The sequence below is a fragment of the Melospiza melodia genome, chromosome 3, assembly GCF_035770615.1.
Source record: "Melospiza melodia melodia isolate bMelMel2 chromosome 3, bMelMel2.pri, whole genome shotgun sequence".
NCBI lineage: Eukaryota > Metazoa > Chordata > Aves > Passeriformes > Passerellidae > Melospiza > Melospiza melodia.
Window position 1 is genome coordinate 38,152,529 of NC_086196.1, and position 24,153 is coordinate 38,176,681.

The 24,153-nt window shown below is 41.0% G+C and overlaps 1 protein-coding gene across 1 annotated transcript; it reads right to left on the bottom strand.

Moving 5' to 3' along the window:
• Positions 1-3,799: 3,799 nt before the first annotated feature.
• Positions 3,800-23,867, bottom strand: TMEM242 (transmembrane protein 242). Its single transcript, XM_063151344.1, has 4 exons — positions 23,717-23,867; positions 21,870-21,970; positions 17,631-17,768; positions 3,800-4,977 (listed from the first exon to the last, which is right to left on the bottom strand). The coding sequence occupies exons 1-4, from the start codon at positions 23,850-23,852 to the stop codon at positions 4,879-4,881; spliced, it is 474 nt and encodes a 157-aa protein (XP_063007414.1). The 5' UTR covers positions 23,853-23,867; the 3' UTR covers positions 3,800-4,878.
• Between the last annotated feature and the right edge of the window lie 286 nt (positions 23,868-24,153).

Here is a 24,153-nt window from a genome sequence, read left to right on the forward strand (position 1 = left end):
GCAAAGCAGAAAGCATTGAATTTGAAATAGGTCTTCATGTCCCAAGAGGCTACCCTGGGGCATATCTGACACAGGAGGCGTCCCTCTCCACCATCAAAACTGCTCCCCCTTTATGTTAGATATTCTTGAACTTTACCCTTTCCTATCCCAAGTGAATAGCTTGACCACAAAATTGTCAGTCAGTTCTTCAGGTTTTTTCCTCTTTCTCTCCAATGTAACAAGCCTTGTGTTATTTACATTCCATGAAACAGCTTCAGCAGGAGCTAATGAGGCAGATTCTGTCCCTGCACGTTCCTAAACCATACGTGTGGCAACAGAGTTTTGGTCTGGGAAGCTTTCCTGTGACTGAGTGGGCTGTGCTGCAGAGCAATTGGCAACTGCTCAAACTCTTTGTAGGGAGGGAGGGAGTGAGGGAGGGAGGAGTGAGTGAGTGAGGAGTGAGTGAGTGAGGAGTGAGTGAGTGAGTGAGTGAGTGAGTGAGTGAGTGAGTGAGTGAGTGAGTGAGTGAGTGAGTGAGTGAGTGAGTGAGTGAGTGAGTGAGGAGTGAGTGAGTGAGGAGTGAGGAGTGAGTGAGGAGTGAGTGAGTGAGGAGTGAGGAGTGAGTGAGGAGTGAGGAGTGAGTGAGGAGTGAGTGCCCCACTCACACCTCGGGAGAGGAAAGCCTTGCACCCGCAGGTGAGTGCAGGTGAGCCAGAGCGAGAGCCTGAGGTCACAGGGCAGGAACTGCACCCATGCCCAACCTGCTCATTGCCAGCTGCCTCCTCCCTGCTCTGCTGACATCAGATTACCACCTCAGAAGGGAAGGAGAGCAGGATCCACAGTTGTCAGGCTGATGAAAAACTGAACAGATTCTCTTGAAGCTCCAGTTAATAGCAAAAAGTCTTTCACACAAGCATGTATCCAAATAAATAAAACTGATGATTTTGGGACATGGAGAATTAAAAATTTCTTAAACTATCTATGTAACAGACTACAGAATCTGATTTTTTCCCTTCCAGAAACTCAGGCATAGCCCCAAATATGCCTGAATAAAGTCTCTGCAAATAGCTTTATTTAAATGTGAAAGGAAAAATAACTTGTCTTGTTCACTCCATTCGAAGTTTCTAGTGCTCAGTACCCATGAAATGGATTGCTTATGGTGAGATGATGTCTTTTTTGTGCCTTCCAAAGTCTGTGAAGAATGCCTTCCTGGTTAATAGGTTGATTTAAATTGTATATGCTCCAGAACATAAATATGATTATTTATTATGCTTGCCCAAGATAATGACAGTAAAGAAGACAAGGCTGAAATTCTTTGATTTCCTCTCTCTCAGAGCCAGTGACATTCAGCACACAATACACAGATGGCATGCCACATAAAGGATCACATTAGCTGTTAAACATTTTTTCTTCCCATTAACTAATTTAACAATATGTCCACACTATGAAAGAAGGAGACAAATTACAGAAAACTTCTGTCAGCTTAATCCCAATTGCTAAAACAGGCCATTTGCCCAGATGGGATTGTTTTCTGGCCTATCAGGTTTGAAACATCTAGAAATTCTTCAACCACCAGCCCAGATTCTCGCAGTGTTGATTCAGCTCTTCATCCTTAATTGCATTTCAGGCATGAAACTCTCTGGAGAGTTTTGACTGACAGCCTAAATATTGAAGGCTACTCAGTTCTGCGTGCATCTTAGGTGACCTGAATTCTCTGAAAAAGTGAGCTCTTAGCTGCCTGCTTTAAGTCAGCAGATGCCACAGGCGACAAAAATCACAGCAGAAGCCCCTGAGATGTTTTTGCCAGAGGGGGCAGTGGACAAATTTAAACAAACATTCCCAGTTTGTTTTAATTTGCTGCCTTCTAGAGCAAATACACTGTTGGTGACTTTGGGGCTGATGGTACTGTGGGAGCTCCCTCTGTAATCACGAGCACGGCAGAGATGGGCAGGCTCCTGATCTTTTCTCATCACCATTTGTTTTCCTATTTTTCTTTTTGCTTCTAAGCAACACAGGAGTATGGATGGAGCTCATGGATTATTAAGCATTAGCCTACAGGCTAATTTTAAGAACATACATGCCCTAAATTATTTCTATAACGAAATGCAACCAGAAAGTTGAGAAAAAGCAGTGGAAATGAAACAGAAACCAGCTGAAGAGTATCTTGAAACAATTTGAACTCACTGTGGCTATTCTACATTATCCACTCTGAGTATGAGTGTTGCAAACATCAGCTTACTTCAGTGTAACTTTTTGCACAGGAAAAACTGATGATGAAAATAAACTTCTGGTTAGTCCTTACACTTCCTCAAAAGAGAAGGAGAGTAACCCATTTTTACATAAAAGAAAGAAACTAGGGAGTCACTGACCCAGTAACTTTTTTTGCACCAGTATCTACTTCTAGTATTTAACTTTTGAAAATTGTTAGGTTTTTAAAAAATGTCTATTTTCTGTCTGTTGGTTTGTGTTTTTTGCCTACTTTTATTTGCTCAGTTTCAATAACTACATACACTATGGTATCTTGCAGCTATTGGTATACTAAGTACTTTTCCCTCTATTTGCTCAACCTGTTGTTGTAGTTTCCAGTAACTCTTTGACAATTAGTTTCATAGAAAGAAAAAATGAGCCACCACAAAGGCAGCAGAATGTTCACTGAGTGAGGAGAGCTGCACAGTGCACTAACAAATATCCAAGATCTCCCATGTTTTTCATATCAACTGAGACTTGATTTATGCTTGTACTCTTCTACACAAACCCTTATCTAGAGAAAATCCATTTCCAGCCAAAAGCACAGAATGAAGTTTGGAATACAATGAGCTATGAATTCCTCTCTCTTTGAAACGTGTTTAATGTTCAGCCTTATACTTCAACATGGATTTATGTCATCACTCTGTACTTGCCCTCTAAGCGTGATTCTGTATTAAAGATTTGTCTGTGTATTTCACTGTTAGCATTTTTTGGAGAGCATCATCTGGTATGTCCTTGTTACTGGTGTTACTGGGTGGCCCCAGATTTAATTCATCTGATCTGTCATATGGATTTATTTTTTTTAATAATACATTTATACTAATCCAATGGCTAACCATTTCCAGAAGGAACAGCTCTCTTGTGCCAAGACTCACACCTGCCTAACCCTCAGAGCTCTACAGTCTAGAAGACCACTCATTTTCCTTCTGAGTTTCTCCTGAACTGTGTAGTCCACATGCAGTCACTGTGCTGATGGGGGCAGGCAAGGGTAGGACAGCCCTCTCCAGAGGCAGCCAGCACAGATCCCACACTTTGCACAATTCCAGGGACAGCCATTCACTTCAGGACAGAGCAAGCCATTTCTCCACTGAACATGCAAGGCACTTTGAATGACTGATTTAGGTGAGCTATTTAACCCAGATAAAGATGACCCAAATCCCACCTTAGAAACCAAAAGTAATCCTAAGGACATCATGCGATTTGCATTTATTTAGTCCACTTCAGTACCTGACCAGCTATAATGAGACAGCTGCTTGTTAAACTTGGTAAAGTCAGCACTAATATGCTTAAATGTAGGCAAAACAGGGCTCACCACTCACATGAAACTAACAAAAATACAAAAATAGTACCATTTTTCACGTGTGTATGATGGCAATATTCACCATAATATATTTAATATTGAATTACAAGCATCAAGCTCTGGAAAAGACATCAACTATTGCACTTTAATTGGTTAAAGGTATTATTTTAGTGTCATGTTTCATAGGAAAGCCATACTTCTCTATTATTCATCTGACATTTAAAGCTTTTTTACATTCTTTCTCAGGAATATAAAGACTTAAATCACAAAAGACAAGTTTCAAAAAGACTTTATTAAATCTGACAACTGACTAACTGGACTTCGTGCAATTAATAAGAAAATCTGGTAACTGAGCAACAAAGGACAGTTCACTGATAGCACTTTTTTTTTTTATTTCTGCAGTTTTACATATCTTCAGTTCTGCAAGTACAACATTTGAGTAAGACATTACTCGTTCTAGTTTACACCCACGCTTCATGAGGTTGCTACAGTGTGGAAAATGTCACATTGCTTCTCCTGGTAGAAGAGCCACAGAAATGACTGGGACACACAAAATTATTCCTGCCCATATACTTGGCTGAAAACATTTGTGTAGGACTGACTGGGTGCCTCACTGTTTTATACCTTTTTCACTTACTATTTCAATTGATATACAAATATAGTTGAGACTTTTATACACACGATCAGATTCATTATTGTGGGATCTAATTTTAAAAAGTTAACATGAGAAAACCATGAACTTTGTAGAGATTCTCCTGCAGAGGAGCTCAGAGGTCATGACTTGCATATTGGGTTTTAAGCTTACTCTTCAGACATATAAAAATGATTTAGATACTTTCTCTGTTGAAAATTCAAATATGTCCTTTACTTTTGAAGAGTGTACTATATGCTTTACCCTCAGGCTCAGCAACAGATCTGTTATGATTGACTTGATGGTTATATTCCTAATAGGACAAGTCACTGAAAGTAGTGTTCATGTTTCCTAGGGAAATTTCATAAAATTCTTCTTGAAATGCAGGATGGGACAGGAGTTTACTGGGATTATATTAATATATTTACTAATCAAGATTAGTTTATTCTCTAAGTCTTTGAAAAAGTCTTTTTTTCCAGATGAATCCAACCTATCTTGGAGGGTTCATTTTCTCATGAATCAACTATACCAAACATGCTGAAAAGTACAGTATAAACTGGTTTGGTTTGAAATCTCTTCCTCCTGGATGTCAACTGGCATTCCCAGGTTCCGTGCACTCAGTAACTTGCTCAGTCTGAGTCTGTTTTTCCAGAGGGGACGCTTCTGCTACTTCCACTCCCGTTCTTGCTGGAAGAGCCATCTCCAAATGGCTCTGAGTCTTTCACTTGGATTTAAGTAAGTCTTCCCATTCAACACTGGACTCACTATTTTTAGGAATTGCTGGGAAGATTGACTGCATCTTACTTTGGAATTCTTTCATCTGTAAAAGAGATTTAAAAATAAAATCAGTTAACTGCTACTAAGGAACAAATAAAGTAGCCCCATGAACCTCACAAAGCAATGTGTGTGAGGTAAAGAATAAGTAAAAAGCTTTTAAAATAATAGAAAACTAGGACTTTCCCCCTGATTATGTTAGTTCAATTAACAAAGTGAAAAAAAGCATTAAGGGACCCACAGCAATCACCCCTTCTAATGCACCACACAGGGGTGCCTCATTTGGAGTGCTTGCCTGAATGATCCACTGCTGTTACATGAATTAATACACACACACACACACACACACACACTTCACACTTAAAATATTTTTGTTTGGAGGAAAATTACCTCCATGGAATGTGCTCCTATTTTGACTGCAGTTCCTTTTTCTACACTTGTAATGGATAAAAGGTCCAGTAGTCTGTTCAAGGATTTTAAAACAAGGGCTAAAGAAAAATGCTGTTCAGCTCTGACAGCTTAGGTTTATCCCACCATAAAGGTGACAAAACAGTGGATAAAGGTGACAAAACAGTCTCATCCACGTGCATAGAACAGCAGGAAAGAAAACAAGATTCATAATAATATATGGGACAAAGCTTTTCTTTCACTGCTATTAAAATGCTGGGGAAGAGGAAGTATTTCCATATTATACAGATATAGATAAAAATAGATATATGATATTTATAATTAATATTTATGCTAAGAACTTTATCACCAATATGTGGTTCAATAGTCCTGGAATGCCAGAACCAAACATTCATTTAAATAAAAATCACTTCTATTTAGACTTAGTGAGCTTCTTTCTTCCAGGACTTTTACATGTATTTTTATATATAATATATCTTTAAAGGATAGACATGGAAAACCAGAACAGTGAAAATCCTGTTACACAAACAGCAGGATGTACAAGGGGAAGTTTTGGACTGCTATTTTTAGGAAGCTCTATGACAGAATGTATGACATTCACACAGAGAAGACAGGATGTGGTATTCAAGCACTGGATGCAATGACCTCTTGAAGAGCAAATGCAGTCTCAGGCAGTATGTCCCACAGAGAGGTTCCAGGAAATCTAGATATTCCAAACAGCCACACAGGCATCTGCTCTCATATGCCCATGTTTTGTGTGTTATAGGTCATCAGTATTTATACAAATACCTCTGGGTTGTTTTCTCTGCAAGTCCTTCTGTGTGTGAATAATTCTGACAAAGAATTGGTACTTCTTTGCAGACATGCTACTGGAATACAATTATTTAAATTACAGCTGATACAAAGAATGAAACCGTTCACAAATAAATTACCAGTCCTTTAGTAAGACAGTAGCTAACAATGATGGATGAAAGCATTTCAGAACCCTAGTTTTTGTGTAATAATGCCTGGGTACTGCTAATCAAATAAAAATATATGTTATATAAAGTAGGAGGAAAATTCAGAGCCAAATTATCCTTTTTGCTTTTTCCTGATTTTGTTCCTAAGTAAAACTAATTCACTCTCTATTTTATATTTCATTCTGATCAGATAGTTGTTTTGATTAATTATTCCTTCTTGGCTTTTAAAAATCTTGGCCATCATCCACAATTGTTCCTAAACTAACATTTTTGCTTCTCATTTAAAACTGAGAAGCTCTCATAGACAGCTAATGTTTCCAAGAATAATAAACACCAGTATCAGAGCTGACGTAGAGGAACAGCCCAAATTACATTAAACAATTGCTGCCAATTCAATACAAGTATTTACAGTAGGAAATGTTTTAGGAGCTTTGGCTTAGCTGTTTTTTCCAGTCCTATGTAATTAAGTTATCCCAGTTTGCTGATGGGTGGAAAACATTCAATTTACTTAACATTTTTTTCTTCCTAAAGAGTGATTCAACTCTTCTATTCTTTCATGTCACTCTAAGTATTATCGGGGTGTTTGGAACACAGGAGTGGTCAAATAACAAACTGAGGTAAAATGCTGTAGCTCTGTTGATATAACCAAAATAAAATATTCAGCACCAGCCAATCATCTGGTGCAGTGTGGATTTTCTGGCTGCCTCTAAACTCAGACTTAAATTTCTCTTAGTGATCAATTTAAATGATGCAGTCATGAGCTCTAGAAGACATCTCTGTTACCACACTGAAGATGCACAAAACCAAAGGGAAACTAAAAGTAATTGTATAAAGCCTCCAAAAAGAAGATGATGGGTGGAGCAACTCATAAATCTGCAGTGATTCCACTCTGACAACCACCTCATAATTATTAACAAGCCAAACCCTAACTCTTGAATGCAAAAAGCAGTCTTGTCTGGGAAATAAAACACTACAACTTGGTTCTAAAAGAAAAAAAACTGCTTATTTAGACAGCACTGAAACACTGCTAGCAGCTGTAGATTTAAGAATATTAGATAGATTTCTGTCCCCTCAAAACATTAATTTATGTTCTGCAGGTAAAAGCAACTAATTTCCTGGAAAAGCAATCTTTCCTTAACACATGGATCAGATCTGAAATATTCAATGTCTTTATTTTGCTTTTAAGACTCTCAGAAATTTCCTCAGCCTTGTCTTCTCAGACTTTGATGCTTAGTTGTAAAACCACTTTGAAAGTGATGCCAGACTCAGTGTCTCATTTGCCACTCCCTCTCCCACCTGCCCTTTCCCACAAGCACACTGCACAAAAACAGATTTTCATTGCCATTCACAGCTTGGACTGTGTCTATGTTTTTCCACAGCTTTTCCTCCTTTGTGATTCCTGGACATTGATCTATTTCAATAAACCACAATGCCAAGCTGATCACAAGTGCGCACTGTATTCTCAGGGTAACACTTGAGGCTGTCAGCTCTTTGGGAAGGACATTATCTGCACTGACTGGCCTGGGCCTCATTAACACCTGACTTCATAGCACGTCTAAAACAGGGCCAATTTCTTCCTGGTACAAATGTCACAGCTACTAACTCTTACTAGAAGTTTCCATTTTCATAGCCCTTAAAAGATACTGCAACTGATTATTTCTCTCCACAACAGTTTTTAAGTTCTCACTAGTAAGACATTAAGGAACTTATTTAATTCCAGTCACAGACTCCTATTTCCCCCCTCTTATCCCAGCCAGAAAGTGCAGTCCAAGGTTTCATTACAGCTTTGATCTGGACCTCAAAGGTAGCTTCTCCTTTCCTTCCTCTTCCACCAATAACATCAGCTTCTGAGTTTCTTCCTTCATTTCCAAACTTGTGCTTGGTGCTCTCCCAAAGGCACTTCCAAATCCCAGTCACTGTCTTCCCTGAACTCAGCACTCCCCTAAAACTGACTTACCTTAAACCATGGAGAAAGCTTTCAAAGAGAACTATTCTCTGATGTCACAGAACTGGTGGATACCCACATATACAACCATGAAAATCACATCCCTAAGTTCCTGTCCCTTCTCTCCCACTGACAATGTGTGCCTGCTTACAAACCATTCAAATATCCCATTTTAGGTTGTAACTTCTTAATGGACAAACTTTATGATCTTAGAGGTCTTTTCCAGTCTTAATGATTCTGATTCTTTCAGAGACAAGGAATTCAGTCTTCTGGGCCTTGACTGATCAAACTCTATTAAATATATTTTTATAATTGAGACTAAATTTGGCCTCCGGAGTACCTCACATTGGCTTCCAGGTTGTTCTTGGTTGCATTTAGTTGACACTGTCACACTAGGCCAATTGCAACTTCAAAGCATCCTTGCACTGAAAGTAAAATTTGTCCACTAAGCATTCAATTTAGTCCTTCAACAAACTGGGCTCACCAGTGCCCAGTCCTCTGGCAGTGTGGTGAGCTTCTTGTGAAGATGATTAATCAGCTTTATGTTCTATTAATACTGAACACTTGAGGTGTGAGAATTAGGACCTTGCCTTTACTTGCTTTAACTCCTGGGACAAACACACTTCTTGATGAGGGAAACGCTGTAATTAGGAATCTCTGTCTTGTCCTGCCTTTTCCTTTCAGCAAACATGCAACACAAGAGGTCTCTTCTCCTCTCTCCTCCCTTTCAGGAAATCTCCTATATTTCCTCCAGATTCCACAATACTCACGTCAGTGGTGTCAAATCAAAAGGCTTTAATTTAATTGCAAGAGCTAATGTGCTACATAAGCACTGGAATGTTTTGCATAACTCACTGCAATGGTTGCCTCTTTATTATTGTCAGCCACACCGGCACTGGGGTACTCAGTTCAACTGCAATAATGTCTTCAATTAATAGTGCAGTAAACCAAGCACTAAAAGCTGAATGTGCTTTACCTCTTCCTGCTGCCTTCAGTACCATAGGCCACTCTCAACTGCTGCTCCTGAACCTACAGGTACATGAACAATTTGTAACACATTTCTTAACATTCCAGCATGCTCCATTCCTGCAGGCGACTCTCTGAAGTGAATTTCACTCAAGTGAATTTTATTTTTTTGTCACAGATATTACAGAGCTTTACGCTGTTTTTTCTCGCCAAATAAATTACAGTAACTGTTCTTCCTCTGTCAGGCTCCTTTCTAAAAGGGTATCATCTACCTTACTGCATTAAATAATCTGTAATAGCTACAGATCACTGTTATTTTCTTATCTTAACCTAATGATCCTGCCTCAGATGGCAAAAATATGGGGACCTAAAAGCATCTTCCATTTAATAATCTCTTTTTAATGTACATCGTTGACAGAATGTCACACAAAAATTGGGATAGCACTATTACTGAGAGCACTTACATGGCCGTTCATATTAAAATGAATGGAAGAGGGGCTAAGAGAGTCTATTTGATTCCTAGAATGAAAGTTTTAGGAAGAAATGTTCTCTTTAACGTCTGACATTCATAATAGGCCAACGCAGATTCCAGGAATTATTAGTTTCCTATTTTAGTAGGAAGTGCTTACATTAGCTTCCAAGAGAAATGAGGTTAGATGCCCTGAACTGGAATTTCAAGTGGCAGCAGAATGCAGCACATTCATGCCCTCAGCTCTCCTCAGCCACCATCCATTTCACAAGGCAGGAAGATGAGACAGGCTGTCCTGGATTTAAAAGCATTAGTGAGGACTGCTCTTGCCACCTTTTCCCAAATCTTAAAATGATTGCGGTTGCCCTTGTTAGCAAATGATTACCAAGGGCCACAGACAGAAATAGCAAGTTATTTGTAGAAAATGACAAGTGCTCAGCCCTTGCAGGACTGGAGGAGCAGAGCAGCCAGCCTGGTGGCTCAAGGTGATTGCCCTTCTCTCAGTGTAAAATGGGGCACTCACTGAGGGTCACTCTGTGCCAGCTCTGGAATAACATGGAAAACAGAGCTCTGGTTCACATTCTTACATCTTGCACTTCGCTGGAAAAGGCATCATGAATGTCTGGATCATGCAGAACTACAAGTCTATGAAAATGGCCCTGAGAGTGTCAATCCTGGCAGTAAACAACCTAATATTTTCTATGTACTCTCATGGTACCCTGTTCAGCACCTATTTGCTAATCCCAGCATTTCAGGCCTACTCAGAGAAAAGCAGCAGCAGAATTGTGCTACCCCATCCAGAGAAGTCATACTGAGTTCATACTGGCCCCATCTCATGGAGGCTTACACACGTGCCTAACCTTGTGCAGTGCTGAGCACCCTCTGTGAAATCACAGAGCTATTTACAGTGCCCAAAATTAAACAAACAAACACATTCCCCCACAAATTTATCTCTATAAATCCTGTGTAAGTGGGTAAAACATATTCAGTGCTTTTTAAAAGAAAAACAACACGAAAAGAACCTAAGTGAACTTTACAGGGAGAGGGGGAGAGGACCATCATTGTTGAGAGCAAAGCTGCCACAATTCCCAAACAATTTTCAGTGTGTAGTAGCCTCCCACAGCTACTCCATATTCTGTCTTGAATTACTGGTGAACTACAGAGAACTGTCAAGTCACAGGGGTCAGGCTGCCTCTTTTCCAATTATTGGGTCACATGAAGAGATAAAACACATGAAGTACTTTCCTCACATTACTTTTCCACGAGTGCAGAAGACATGTTGCTCATTCATAAATGGGAAGAGAGCTGATCTCCATCACAAACATGTTTTACTAGCCTCCCTTTGGTTTCATTTCGGTGCAAATGTGACTTAGATCCCAAAGTGGGAAGAAGATGCTATTCCAGTAAAAAAGCCTAAAGAAAGTAAAACTGTTCTGGGTTAAGGCTAGATTATTTTGAATTTAAGTATTAAAAAAAAAAAAAAGGACACTGTTAGCTAATTACATTCAATTTTTTTATTCACAGAGACAGCAACTTTGTAAACTGGATTCTGAAAAAAAAAAAGAAGGAATTTCCTTAGGTCCAGAAATACAGGAGTGTTCTTTTCACTTTTATACATTCCTGTGTTGATATTTCTGAAATAAATGTGATGAACTTAAATTTTTGTAGTAAATGGTATCTTAAAGTAAAGGCTTTTGTGCCATGCAGAAAAATGGAGTGTGGCTATAACTGTAGATTGTGCCATTTACTTCTGCAGAATCTTACTTTCAACTCTGGGTGCCTGGAAAGGACATCCACATTATTAGTCTATTATGGTGTTATTAGTCATTGCCCCTTAGCCACCCTGGGCAATTTGAAACATTAGTCTTGAAATAATTTTAAATTTAAAGTAGTTACATATCCAGAGTTATAAAGCTAGCTGATTGATGGACCCAAAACCTCAGGATGAGTGCCCCAACCCTATAAACACTTCTGTGCTGTAATCTGGATTTCTGAATTAAATTCAAAAATACAGATAATCTGCTGAGCAACCTGAGTAATTTTTTTCCCTTGATATGTCCAGGAATTATATTATAATTATAATATAATTATAAACCATCCGCAAGTGAGATTATATACATCATCCACAAGATGGTATATATAATTTGATTGATTAATTATTCTTTCTTGGTTTTTGATGCTTATTTGTAAATTCAAGGCAGGGGAAAGGACCAGCAAAAATCCTGAAGTCTTCAGTGAGGTTTCAACTTTGTTGCCTCGGTGGGGGCTGAATTCCCTGCAGGAAGCTGTCAGAGGCAGTGTGGCACACAGAGGCAGGCAGGGACAGCAAGCAGGGCGCTCAGCCCACGGCTGTGGCCACACTGAGCACACAGGATGATGCCGTGGAACAAGATGCAGCACGAGTAACTCACAGCTGTCAGAGAAGCCTGGATTCATGTTCTACCTGTACCTGCTCAGCTCTCAGCTACTCGAGGCCAGGACAGGGACCAACCCTCTCACGCACAGAGGGTGGCACAGAGGCATTTCAGACCTCAGGCTCCCCAGCGGGCTGGTGGCAGCCACAGCTGCGAGTCACTCCCGGGACACAGCAGTGAAACCCCTCCAGAAGCTGCAGCCACAGCCTTCCCATTTTTGAAATACTCTCTCACAGCTGGCCCTATTCATAAAGCAGACTGTAGCTTTCCAGTACAAAAATTATGATCTTAATCCTTGAATAAGCATTCTGCCTCATCAAGTAAACAGTGAAGTTCACTGGTTTCATTTTTTTTTTTCCTTCTTGAATAAAGTATTAGCAGTACATAGGTGTGCAGACCAGTCCTTTCCAAACCAATTAGGCAATATAAGCAGCAGAGAAAAATGGAGTACAAACAGGAGGAGGAAGTGCTAACTTGTCCTAGTACTCCATCTTCTTTCTAAGAGCTTGAGTTTAAATTAGCATTGAGGAAATAAAAGTGCATTAAAAAATGGCAGATTTGATTCATATAGAAATACATGACCATGAAATATCAAGGAAAAGTAAGTTTCTATTATGCTATCAGACACAAGTACGACAAGAAAGAGAAACTTCATCAATAATATATTCGTGAGGATTAAATACAACAATAATTAAAAACTTAAAATATTTAGAAATTACTCTAGGATGACTCTAATTTTTAGGAGATATGGTGGTTTTATAACAACATTTACTCATTTATGAAATAGAGTAAGAATTTCAGCCACTGCAATATGCCTACACTGGGATTTATAAATCTTAGTACAATTAACAGATGCCATATATGAAGACTATGTCTCCATGCTCTCACCTTCTGTTTTACATTAATCCATCCATAAAGCTAATACTCCTTTGTATTTATACTGTGCCTATGACTATAGTTTCACAAAATTATAACAAACATCACTCAACATAAGCAGGGGGATTTTATTTTTATGCTCAAAATGGTGATTCAGAGGTTAGATTTTTAATGGAGAAAAGCAGTTCACTTAGGAAATGTTCTTTCCATCAAAGCCACAACAAGCATATATTCTCTGCATTGCTTTTAATTGTTTTAGATGTCTCTTTATGGCCATGCAATTGTTTTAGACTCTTAATATTTTAAAGGTTAAGATCAATGAAAAACGGGATATTTCATTAGGAGACACCATAAAACTGGTAAACTAATATTTTCTAAGTATATTAGTCACAAATTGCTAAGCAATTCTTCTATTTTTCCAGCCTTCCACAGAACAGCAACAATCAGAATCTCACAAACCTACATATGAATCATCCCAGCCCTTTTCCTATGGGACAGAGAATGCTTTTATTTTTGAGGAAATGAAAGCTAATTTATTGAGGACATGAAGAACAAGAGGGCTTTTAAAGCATGATTTATCTTGTTTGTTAATTGTTGCACACTTCACTCGACAAAGGCTTAGGGCATTGTTCTGCTTTTAAAAGAAGGTTCATAATTGCTGGCAGCTTAAAAAAAATAAAGAAAAAAGAACATCAAACATTAGTAGGTATGTTTTAGTATCTGCCAAGTACTCTGTAGCTGTGAGTTTAATTTAAAAGAAAGGTTTACAACTCCAAAGTTAACTTCTAAAAAGTTCTAGAAAAGGTCTAGAAAATTGTCACCTGCTGTAGGTGACCCTGCCTTGGCAGAGGGATTGGACTACATGATCTCCAGTGGTCCCTTCCAACCCTAGTTATTCTGAGATTCTATGACACTAAAATTTTTCTTCCCAGTAATAAAAAGATGTGGTGGATCATAACACTAGCAGAATAGGCAAATAAAATTTTAAAAGTTTAATTTTTGGAAACTTCAATGAAAATATTTGTTTAGTTCAACTGTAACAACAGCAGGTTTAAGATATTTTGAATATTTTACTTTTAAAAATTTTTACTGAGTAAAATGCCATTTATTCTTTAACTGAAAATTTTAAATTTCATTGAACAGCTCTTTTGCAGAATTTTGAAATAAGATGTTTCAACAACTAATTTTAAAATAAACTAGAAATCATAAATTGGTCAAACCCAACCTTTTCTACAAAATTTCTTTCAATACTTCTGTGTTTTGCATCAGCAAACAGTCATCCCACTGCACCAGGAGTGGTCACCCATATGGTTTGGACATTGCAAGCTCAAAACCAGCAAGGTAATGCCGTGGAAGATAATACCACGATGTGGAAGTTGTTAAATAGCAAATAAACCTGTTGAAAATAATGGTGCCATTTTATTTTAAGCCAGACTTATTTAAAGCTTGTGTTTAACACAGCACATGTGCCTCAGAGAGGAAGGCTGCAGGCACATCTGGATGAGTCCCAGATTCAGATCAGGAGAGCTCTTTGGAAGCCAATTTCCCAGCTGTCCATGCTCCCTGGGCACGAGCCTGTGTAATTACTGCACAGTCTCAAAATGCATGACCAGCAGCTCCTCGGGGTGACACAAATCTGAAGAAGCATTCTAGCAGTGCACATAACACAGTCCAGCTGCCAACAGGCATTCAAGCCATGGGGCAAGGCCAGTGTCAGTCCAAAGTTTGAAAATTCCTGGAATGGTTGTAGATATCAGGTCCTCAGCCTGCTAATGTTTCATTGCCCTGGTGCTGCTGGTCAATAATACTCATTAATATAGAAAGAGTTTTTATGCTCAGAGATAATCAAAGATGGTACAAATTTAAATATTTTCCCGAGTGACTGCAGGAAGCAAGTTTAAAAAGTCTGATTATCACTGACACCTGATTATTTTCTCCAAGAATTACAATGTAAAAGCATTTAAGCACCATCTCCTAGGTTCTAACGAAAAATTTCTTTTATGCTACTTAAAAAAATAACTTAAACCATTATCCAGCTAAGTTCTCATTGAACCATCACTTCTTCATTTCAGAAAAGGAGTGGAGTGGAATTTAGTGGCATTTATTACTTAGCAACCTGTCACCAGATTACAGCAGTGGTAACTGCAATCAAAGAACGTTAACAACCTAACCTGAGACACAGTAAAATCTTTTCTATTCCTTACCAAGACATAAAGATCAGCCACTTACTCTCAACCCCTGGGTTATGCTGGCATAAAAGCAGCAGACTGTAAAGCCATAGGGAACCACCCTTAACAATAAAGCCACTTAAGAGCTGGAAGCAGGCATTGTCACAGCACTGTTTTAAGAACTAATGAACCACAAAGATTAAATAAAAATCTAGAATCACCAAATTTGGTGCATCATCTCAGTGCCTGGAAGGAATCTTAACAACAACTTGTTTCTAAGGCAAACACAGGCTGTCTCAGAAGGTGTGAGGATGAGACATCCTGAACTGTGGTTTCAGTTTCCTTCCACAACACAAAACTGCTGAGCAATCACGCCACTAACACAGATTAATTACAACGCATCAAGAAACCATCACTCCACTTTGCTCTTTCATCTCTGATTTTGGAAGTGATGAGAAGATAATTTAAACAGGCACAAAGCTCAGGATAACACATACTTTATCAATGACTCACTGTCCCATCAATAATTCACGCTCACGGGAAACGTGTATCCCGCCATGAGAAGCATTTTGGCAGCGATGGCCAGTGAGGCCGCTGTGCTGGGGGCAGCAGGGCCGGGCAGAACGGCACGGCTTCCCTAAAGCCCGGCTGGCCGCGGGACACAGCCGCAGTCCCGGGATCGGGGATGGGCCGGGCCCGCGGCGCGGCCGCTGCACTTCCGGCCCGCGCCACCGCGTGTCGCTGCGGGGCAGCGGCGGCGCCTCGGCCGCGCCCGCCCCGGGAGAGCCGCCGGGAACGGGGCAGGAACGCAAAGCCCAGGGGGCAGGAACGCGAACCCCAGAGGGCAGGAACATAAAGCCCAAAGAGCAGGAACGCAAAGCCCAGGGGGCAGGAACGCGAACCCCAGGGGGAGGGCAGGAACGCGAACCCCAAAGAGCAGGAACATAAAGCCCAAAGAGCAGGAACGCGAACCCCAAGGAGCAGGAACGCGAACCGCAGAACCCAGGCGGGACTGGGCGGCAGCAGCGCCCGCCTGGCTCAGTCGTGCCCTCCAGGCGTGCGGGAGAGGCTCTGCCGGGCCGGGCCGGGCCGCTCACCAGGCATTCCCGGCCGCGGCACAAGGATCAGGGCCGCCCAGGGACACCGACTGCATATCCCATGCCTTCGCGGCGGGGCCAGCGCCGTGGGCAGCGCTCAAAGCACAAAAAGCACCGAGCACACCCTGCACTGCACTGCTCCAAGCTCAGTGCCCAGCTCTGTTCCTTCTCCGGCCCAGCCAGGCCTGCCCCGGTGTGCTGAGGGCTGGCCAGGACGGGAACAGCCCCACGGCCTCCCTGGCCACGCCAGTCCTGCACCAAGATCTGCTGGCTCTGCTACTCCTTTTGGTGTGGCGTCTGCCAACCCATCACATCCCATTTTCCACTGAGGCTTCTCGTACTTTACTCTTTCAGATGACTCAAGACATTAAACACTTAACAATTCAGTCCTACTTGGAACTCCCCTTCAAATCTTGCAAGTGAAAGTCAAGTCCTTTATTCACCAAGATCCCACCTACAGAGTCACAGGGACTGAGCTGGCAAAGGATTTGAGAGAGTGCTGGAGCAGAGGTACTCCCACATGCAAATGAAGCATCCTTCTTGTTTGCTAAATCAAACACCTCCACTGCCTACAATCAGAATTTTACTATCCTTCACAATTTAATACTGAGAAACAATAGTAGTACCATCTTTCTCCTTTATATATGCTTTGCTGAATATATAAATAATTACCATATAAATTAAAAGAATTCATTCCTAGTCCTAAAGAGGAGGCAAACAGCTCTCCCAAACTTATAGCTGCAGGGGACTCTAAGTCACGGCTCATTACTAGGGGCAAACAAAAATGCTCACATGAACTTCAGTGTTCACCCTCAACATTGTGAAATACTGGAACATAATCAATTTACTGAAGATTGCTGTAGGTGGTATCCTGGGATGTACAAATGCTTCCTGAGCTTCTTTGCCTTGATGTGACACGTCAAGGACCACCATCCTAATGCACAGGATACTCAAACTTCTGTCCCTTGCTGCTTCTAGAAAGCAAGCTGGCTTCCTTTCAGTTTTTCTTACATCCTCTGGGTCCTGATGCAAAAAATAGAACTTGGACAAATAAATGCATTGCTCTAAAAACAGGATTCAGGGGGATAGCCTTCAGTTCGATAAGCAAAGTTAGCAGCTACTATTTTAGCCTCTAAATTAGAACACTGGCTCTTCTGAGAGGTATCTGAAACATCTGTGCAAATAAACATGAAGCAGGACATAACTGTCTCCTCCCACAGCATGCCATTTTTTGCAGATGTAAGAACACCCTCCCTGTTTGCACACATTCTGGTTAGTCATTCCACAGGTGGGGAATGAAGGTGTAATTCTTAGGCTGAGGTAGTATAGAGATGCCATCCCAAGATGCATTACCCAAGGAAAAACATAGAGTTGGGGGGATCACGCTTGCTACTCACACTGTGCACGCCCAGAGCCTTCCAGATGGCAAAACTCAGCAATCCAACTCCACACCATGCATAGAGTGAGCCCCACCCCAGGGCTCGTAAGGCCAGTGAGGAACCACTCTCTGGTAGTGCTGCTGTGGCAGTAATCCCCTAGAACCAAAGACAAAAAGTTCATGACAAAGTGAACAATAATTGGAAAAAAACATTAAAAACTAAGAAAGTTGGTGATTTAGATTTTTTCCTGACCCGCCAGTTGCACTAGTGTGGCCACAGGAAATTTTATGGCTGCCAGCACACCTCAAGAGCCAAGAAAGGGGCTGGATGAAGTGCCTTCCCACCAGGACAGATTTCACAGTTGCCCATGCCACCTGGGGATGACTTTCATTGCCCAGAGTCAGTTGTTCCATGGGCACAAGAATCCAACACTCAGTTATCTCACCAGTCAAAATACAAAAATGAATCTAAACCAGTCACAAGCCTTTATGCCAGTGGCATCTGAACATAATCACTGCAGGGCATTGATTTTGGTACTTTTTCATGGGGGCACCTGATGGCCTATAGGTCTTTATCTGCACTTCTGAAACCTACAAGAACATGAGCAGTTCTCATCTGCACACAGAAAGGGTATTGCAGTGACCCAGGGACTAATTTAAGAGGGCTACAACTTTTTTTCCCCTCTGAAGGATCACTGTTCAGTTGTTCACATGTAAACACAGATTTCAGATGGCAATTGTTAAAGATTAGCATTTATGGTCCTTACACAACTCAACAGTTCTACTTAACTGGGTATCTTGGAAAAAAGAAAACCAAGCTCAGGGGCAACATAAATGAGATTGCACACATAAAAATTACAAAAAATTATTTCATTTATAATATAAAATACTGAAAAGCAAAATTAACTTTTGGAAGGATCAAAATACCTTTCTCTAAAACATGCCAAATAACTTCTTTTTTTCTCATCACAAAAAAGGAGGGGGGAATATTTTGTATTCTTGCTTTAAATTTTTGACTTCTTTTTAAATGCTCCTCTTTCTTCTTTGATACAATTAAACATACTTAATGTCTACCACTATGGTCAGTCAAATAGCACCAGTAGTTTTTCTCCTCTTGGCTTTGTATTTATTGAAATGTTAAAATGATCCTTAGACAGTCCTCAGCATTGACACTCCCCCTTGGCATTCAGCTGTAGGCACAGCTACCCAAGGACAAACATGCACTTGGAAAAGGCACAAGCAAAATGGATCTTCACCCTTATTTATTCTAATTTGGACATCCCAAAGTGGAAGCTGTTAACAAAAACAATGCTTTGTAAGCAAACACACACAAAAAGCAGAGATCTCTAGTCACGCTGTAATATCAGGTTCTATTATCTCCCTACCACAGATAATGAACTGTTATAACTCTTTCAGTAGAGACTGCTCTGAGTATTGAAATGCTGATTATTTTTGACATTTTTCCTGCTTCCATAGTCTAACCATATATAACAACACTGAGAAAAAATGGTCCTATTTGTAAGATGGGAAATGAATGGACAAAAATATCCTCTACACAGAAACTTTAAATAGGAGTCATTATCTGTGAAAACTGCTGGCAAAAAAACCCAACCAACTACTATTTAAATGCTTGATTGTCCCAGAAAAATAGTGGTAAATGGAAACAACTGATCTGGTTTTACTGACTGCAGTCAAACAGGGTTCAGTCACAGGCTGATTCCTCAGGGCACTTAAGTACACAGGTAAGGGTTTCTGTAAACAGGACAGCTGGTTAAAGGATTATCATATATGGTGTTCAGAGCATCAAGAAAGCTGATTAATGAAATGTTAAAAAATTTCAAAGGACAATGGTAGCATGGAACAAAAAGATGACACCAGCAAAAAAAACCTAAGAGAATTGAATTTTATTCACTAACCTGTTATTCTATGTTCAAATTCTTTTCTCATCACTACTCTTATGTATTTTTTAAGAAAACATTCTTTAATTTAAAAAATGAGCTTTTAAACAATATTGAGTCTTTCCAAAAACAGGCCAGAAAAAACCAGGGCAGAATGAACAGATTTGTTTTCCAAATATATGCTGCTTTTTTCATTTTGTTGGTTGCTGTTGTTTTGTTTTCCTCTGGAACATATAAACAGGAAGTGGGAGAAGGAAAAAAATCATTGCTTTTTTATTCAGACTGGACTTGATTGTGTAACTGCCCTTTTGTGTGCAGAGCATGTCTAAAAGGAAGCAGTGCCTAAAATAAAGTGTGTTCAAGTGTTTTGGTTGATTGCATTCAGTGTGTTCACTCTTTTGTGTGACCTAATCCATTGTGAAATTAAACACCTGGATAAATGCTGCTAAAACTGGACACTTCTCAAAAGGAGGCTGCTGCAGCTGAACATTTAAGTTTAAGAAAAAAAACCCATCAACTAACCAGGATCATATCACCATCCCAATGGCATATGTATTGGTGGCTTCACTGGAACAGGAATGAAATGCCAGAAACTGAGGGCTGGTAGAATTAGTTCTTTTAACACCAGTGCTGGCTGATGCTGGCTTAAAGTACCTGCCAAACTATGGCCTCACCTTAACATGGATAAAAATCGTATTTAGGCATTGAAACATCTAAAAAAGGTGAAATATTTTGTAGTTATTATACATGATGCATTATTAAAAGTTACTTACAGTAAGTAACTATAAATTTAAGTAAGAATGCTAAGGCAAAACCTCATAGGTACCTTGGGGAACCTCTACAGAGAGTTAAGCTATTCTCAAAGTCTACTCTTTCCTTTTTAAAACTGCTCACTGACAAGTACCTTAATGAAAAAGTATCTTTCTACACTCTGGAGTACTTAAGTCAGGAAGCCCAGGATATCACAGATTTTTCTAGCAAACTGTTGTAATTCTTTTGCACAAATAGCAGCAGATACAGTTTTCAGCAAAGATCAAAATGATATATATCACTTGATGACATTTCTAGAATATATATTCTCAGATGTCAATGCAATGTCACTGTTGATAAGTTTCACACTGATAACAGGATAGTTCAGACACCCAGAAATATATGAAAGCTGGAAAAAATGCAGTGCTCAAGAGAAAGGAAGTTAAAAAAAAAGGATGGCAAAAAAGGAGACAATTTCCTTATTGGAATGTATTTCCACAGCTTGTGAAATAACTTCTTGTGAAGCTTTCTATTTTGTCTATTTCAAAAAAGACTCATGCTTATTGTTTCTGTAAAGGCAATGAATGAGTCACGACACAGCAGCCTACAGAGGAAAGTTGGAAAGCAAATGAAGGATCTCATGCTCTTTGACCAGAAAGGGAGATTATGAGTGATCAGAAATGAAGGTTCTGATATAAAGTACAATGGAAGAATTTTTTTCTCTTGATATGCATTGAATTAACTTGATATGTTATTGAATCATCATTTTTAAAATAAACAAAATTGATCAGTTCTTAATTCCCTAAGAACATCTGTAATACATGTTGCATTTTAAGAGCTTGGTGGAGATGAGCCTGATCAATTTTAAGGGCCTATTTTTATGCTTTTGGAAATAACAAAGCATTACTGAGGAAAAAAGCATCCTTCAATTAAACATGCTGTGTTTCAAATTAATACAACAGCACGGTGTAATTGCTAGCTCTGCTTGGCAGTTCTTTTCTTCAGAATGCACAAGTGAATCCAGTTAGAAATTGCCTGAGCTCAGACTCATTTTGAGATCATGAGATCTCACAGTCCCATAGTACTTGTTCTCATCCTTCCCCTTATACAGTGAGATGGGAGTGGAGAGCTTTAGTTTTGACTAAATGATCCCACTTACATATTCCACAGCTTACAGACCTTCTACCTCCTCATTCCCACCCTTACTGCAGTCACCTTGCTTCCAGACTCACTGCAGCACTCTGAGACTGCATAGTGAACTGGATCCCTGAGGTGATGCAGGCTCATGTCTAAAGCGTGCTCACATCACAGAATGAAGACAGATCAGTATCTGTATTTCACTAACCAGAAGTATGATTCCAGCAAACAGTGTAAGCATTATGTATTTCAGCTAATCTCAAGTACTGAAGTATTTAGCAGGGCCTACTCTGAATAGACTTTTAAATTAATCCTACACCTGTACTGAATTCAATTAAATCTAGTGCTCTTATCATCAACTTTGCCAAGTTCCACGTATATCAGCATGTCTATAGAGCATTCAATGCATTCTTATTTCCTGCATTATCACTATTGGGAAACTTAAAAGATCTTAAAAGCTTAAAAGAACAAACCTTACTGAACCAATCTGGGTTCTTCTTTTTTGTCATTGCAAGTGTAGTGCCAAAACCTGCTATCATTCCTGCTGTAGCAACAGTACCTAGAAAAATTCCACCTGCCAAGAAAAGTTGAAGAAATAAAAATCAATACTTTGAAGAAAAAAAAACCAAACAACCTGTTTAGAAAAAAAAAAAAACAGAAAGTTTCAGATTTGTTAGCCATGCTGAAGGGAAAGGGCCAGTAGTCTACATTTTTTATGCTAAGTCAGTATGACAAAATAGCAAGACAAAGAATTAGTTCTATGAAACAAGGAATTTTGAAAATAATGTCATGTGTATGTATTTTCAAGCCACACACAAAAATTCAAATCCCAGGACGCTTTTTTTGCAGTACTTTGAGATTCCCCTCATTCCATAACCAGCCTACTAAAATCTTGTTCTATGGTGATGCCTCACCCTTCCCTAAATGGGAAATGTAATTGGTTTTGTTGCATCATTTGTGATTTCAAATGGCCACCACCTGTCCCTCTAAAGACCATTACATAAGCAACACTTGTTCTTCAGCTTTATGTTTTAATATTCTATTTAATTTTTTAAAAAAAATTAAATAACTGAATTATTTTCATTAAAAAAGAAAGAAAATTACACTAGCAAAAGGTATCCCAAGAATGAAAGAATCCCTTGCTGTTCAGTTCTTTCAGTTTCAAAAGTCCTTGAGGTACCTTGATCCTTTCTAGCTCTTGCACCAAAGGCACATGGAGCCACACCTGCCCACTTTCAAGAAAAAGGCTTGTTAATACTGCACTGTAGAAATCAACTTTATTCATATTAAAATTTAAAAATTTCAGGGGCGTTACATGTTCTTCCTTTGCAGGTATTGATACCCATCCTGTTTCCCCTTTCCTAACACCAGTTAGGTAATTTTAAAATGGTCTGAATAGGAAATAAGCAAAAATACAGTTAGATTAGGTCTCACTTTTTAAAAAGTTATTGATCTGATTACTGTGATGAGGAAGTTTCCTGTACTCTTTGTCAGTGAAATCTGTAAGGTGCCTCCTCTGCTCGAGAGCACAAAGACTTCGCACCTTGGCCAAATTATGCAGTCCACTAAGTTCTACATTTCCAGGTCAGGTAACCAACATTTCCCCAATTTCAGACACAATAATTGGCGGCGGTAGGTCCATCCTCTGGAAGGGTCTGCCCGGGATGCCCCGGCGGCAGCGCTGGGACGGGGCCGCCTGAGCCCGGGCCTCCGCTCCGCCGGGGGGCGCGGGGAGACCGAGCAGACACCGGCAGCAGCCGGAGTTAGGAAGAAAAATTACAATATAATATAAACGTGAAGCCGCACAGCGCCGCCAGCACGCCGTGCGCCCTGCAGCTGTGTGCGGCTGCGGAGACTGGCTATGCCCTGTCCGCGGTTCCACAGGCTCGGGACACCGGCTCCTTCCCTTGGGGAATCCGCAGCGCTGCCGGGAGCCCGCAGGAGCCGCCTCGGGCCCGGCAGCGCGGGGCGCGGACCCCTCAGGGCTGAGCTCCCACCCGAGCAGGAGGCGGCTGCGCTGGGCGCCCGTCCTGTCCCGCCCCGCTGAAGGGTGAAGGGTGACCGGCGCCGCCGCTGCCAAGGGCGAGGGGAAAGGCGGCCGACGCCGCAGGGGCTTCCTCGCTGTGTCCACAAGCCGCGGCGAGGCCATTCCCAAACGTCTGGCTTACTCCCCAGGGGCGGGAGAGAGGGACAAGACCTGGGGCTACGGCAAGGGGAGCACGGCTGGGGACGGTCTCGGCGTGCCGCACACGCTGCTGCTCGTCCCTGAGCCGTGCAGGGGGAGGAGGAGGAGAGGAAAGGAGAGGAAGGCTGTCTGCACCTTTGATTAAGAAGAGCTTGTCCTGGGATGCCGCAGAGCTCCCAGCCCCCCGGGGCAGGGACAGCCCGCGCCCAGGGTCTGGCGGCGCTGCGGCCACAGCTCCGTCATGGGCGGCCCCGGCGGCAGCCGCCCCCATGGCCCAGGGCAGGCAGGAGGAGGAGGAGGAGGAGGCTGCAACCCGGAAGGAAAGGGAGCTGGGCTGGGACACGCAGCCGCCTTCCCTCCTCCTCCTTCCCTCCGCGGCCGCGCAGCCCGGCGGGACCCAGCGGCAGCGCGGGCGGAGCTGCGGCCCCTCAGGAGGGGCCTCCGCCCTGGGGCGTGTTCAGCATCCCGAGAGCCCAAACCGCGCGCAGGGAAAATCGGGAGAAGTTATCCAAGGCTCTTTTAAATCTTTAAGGCTTTTGTAGCAGGCTCATAAGGGATTTGGTTTGGTTTTG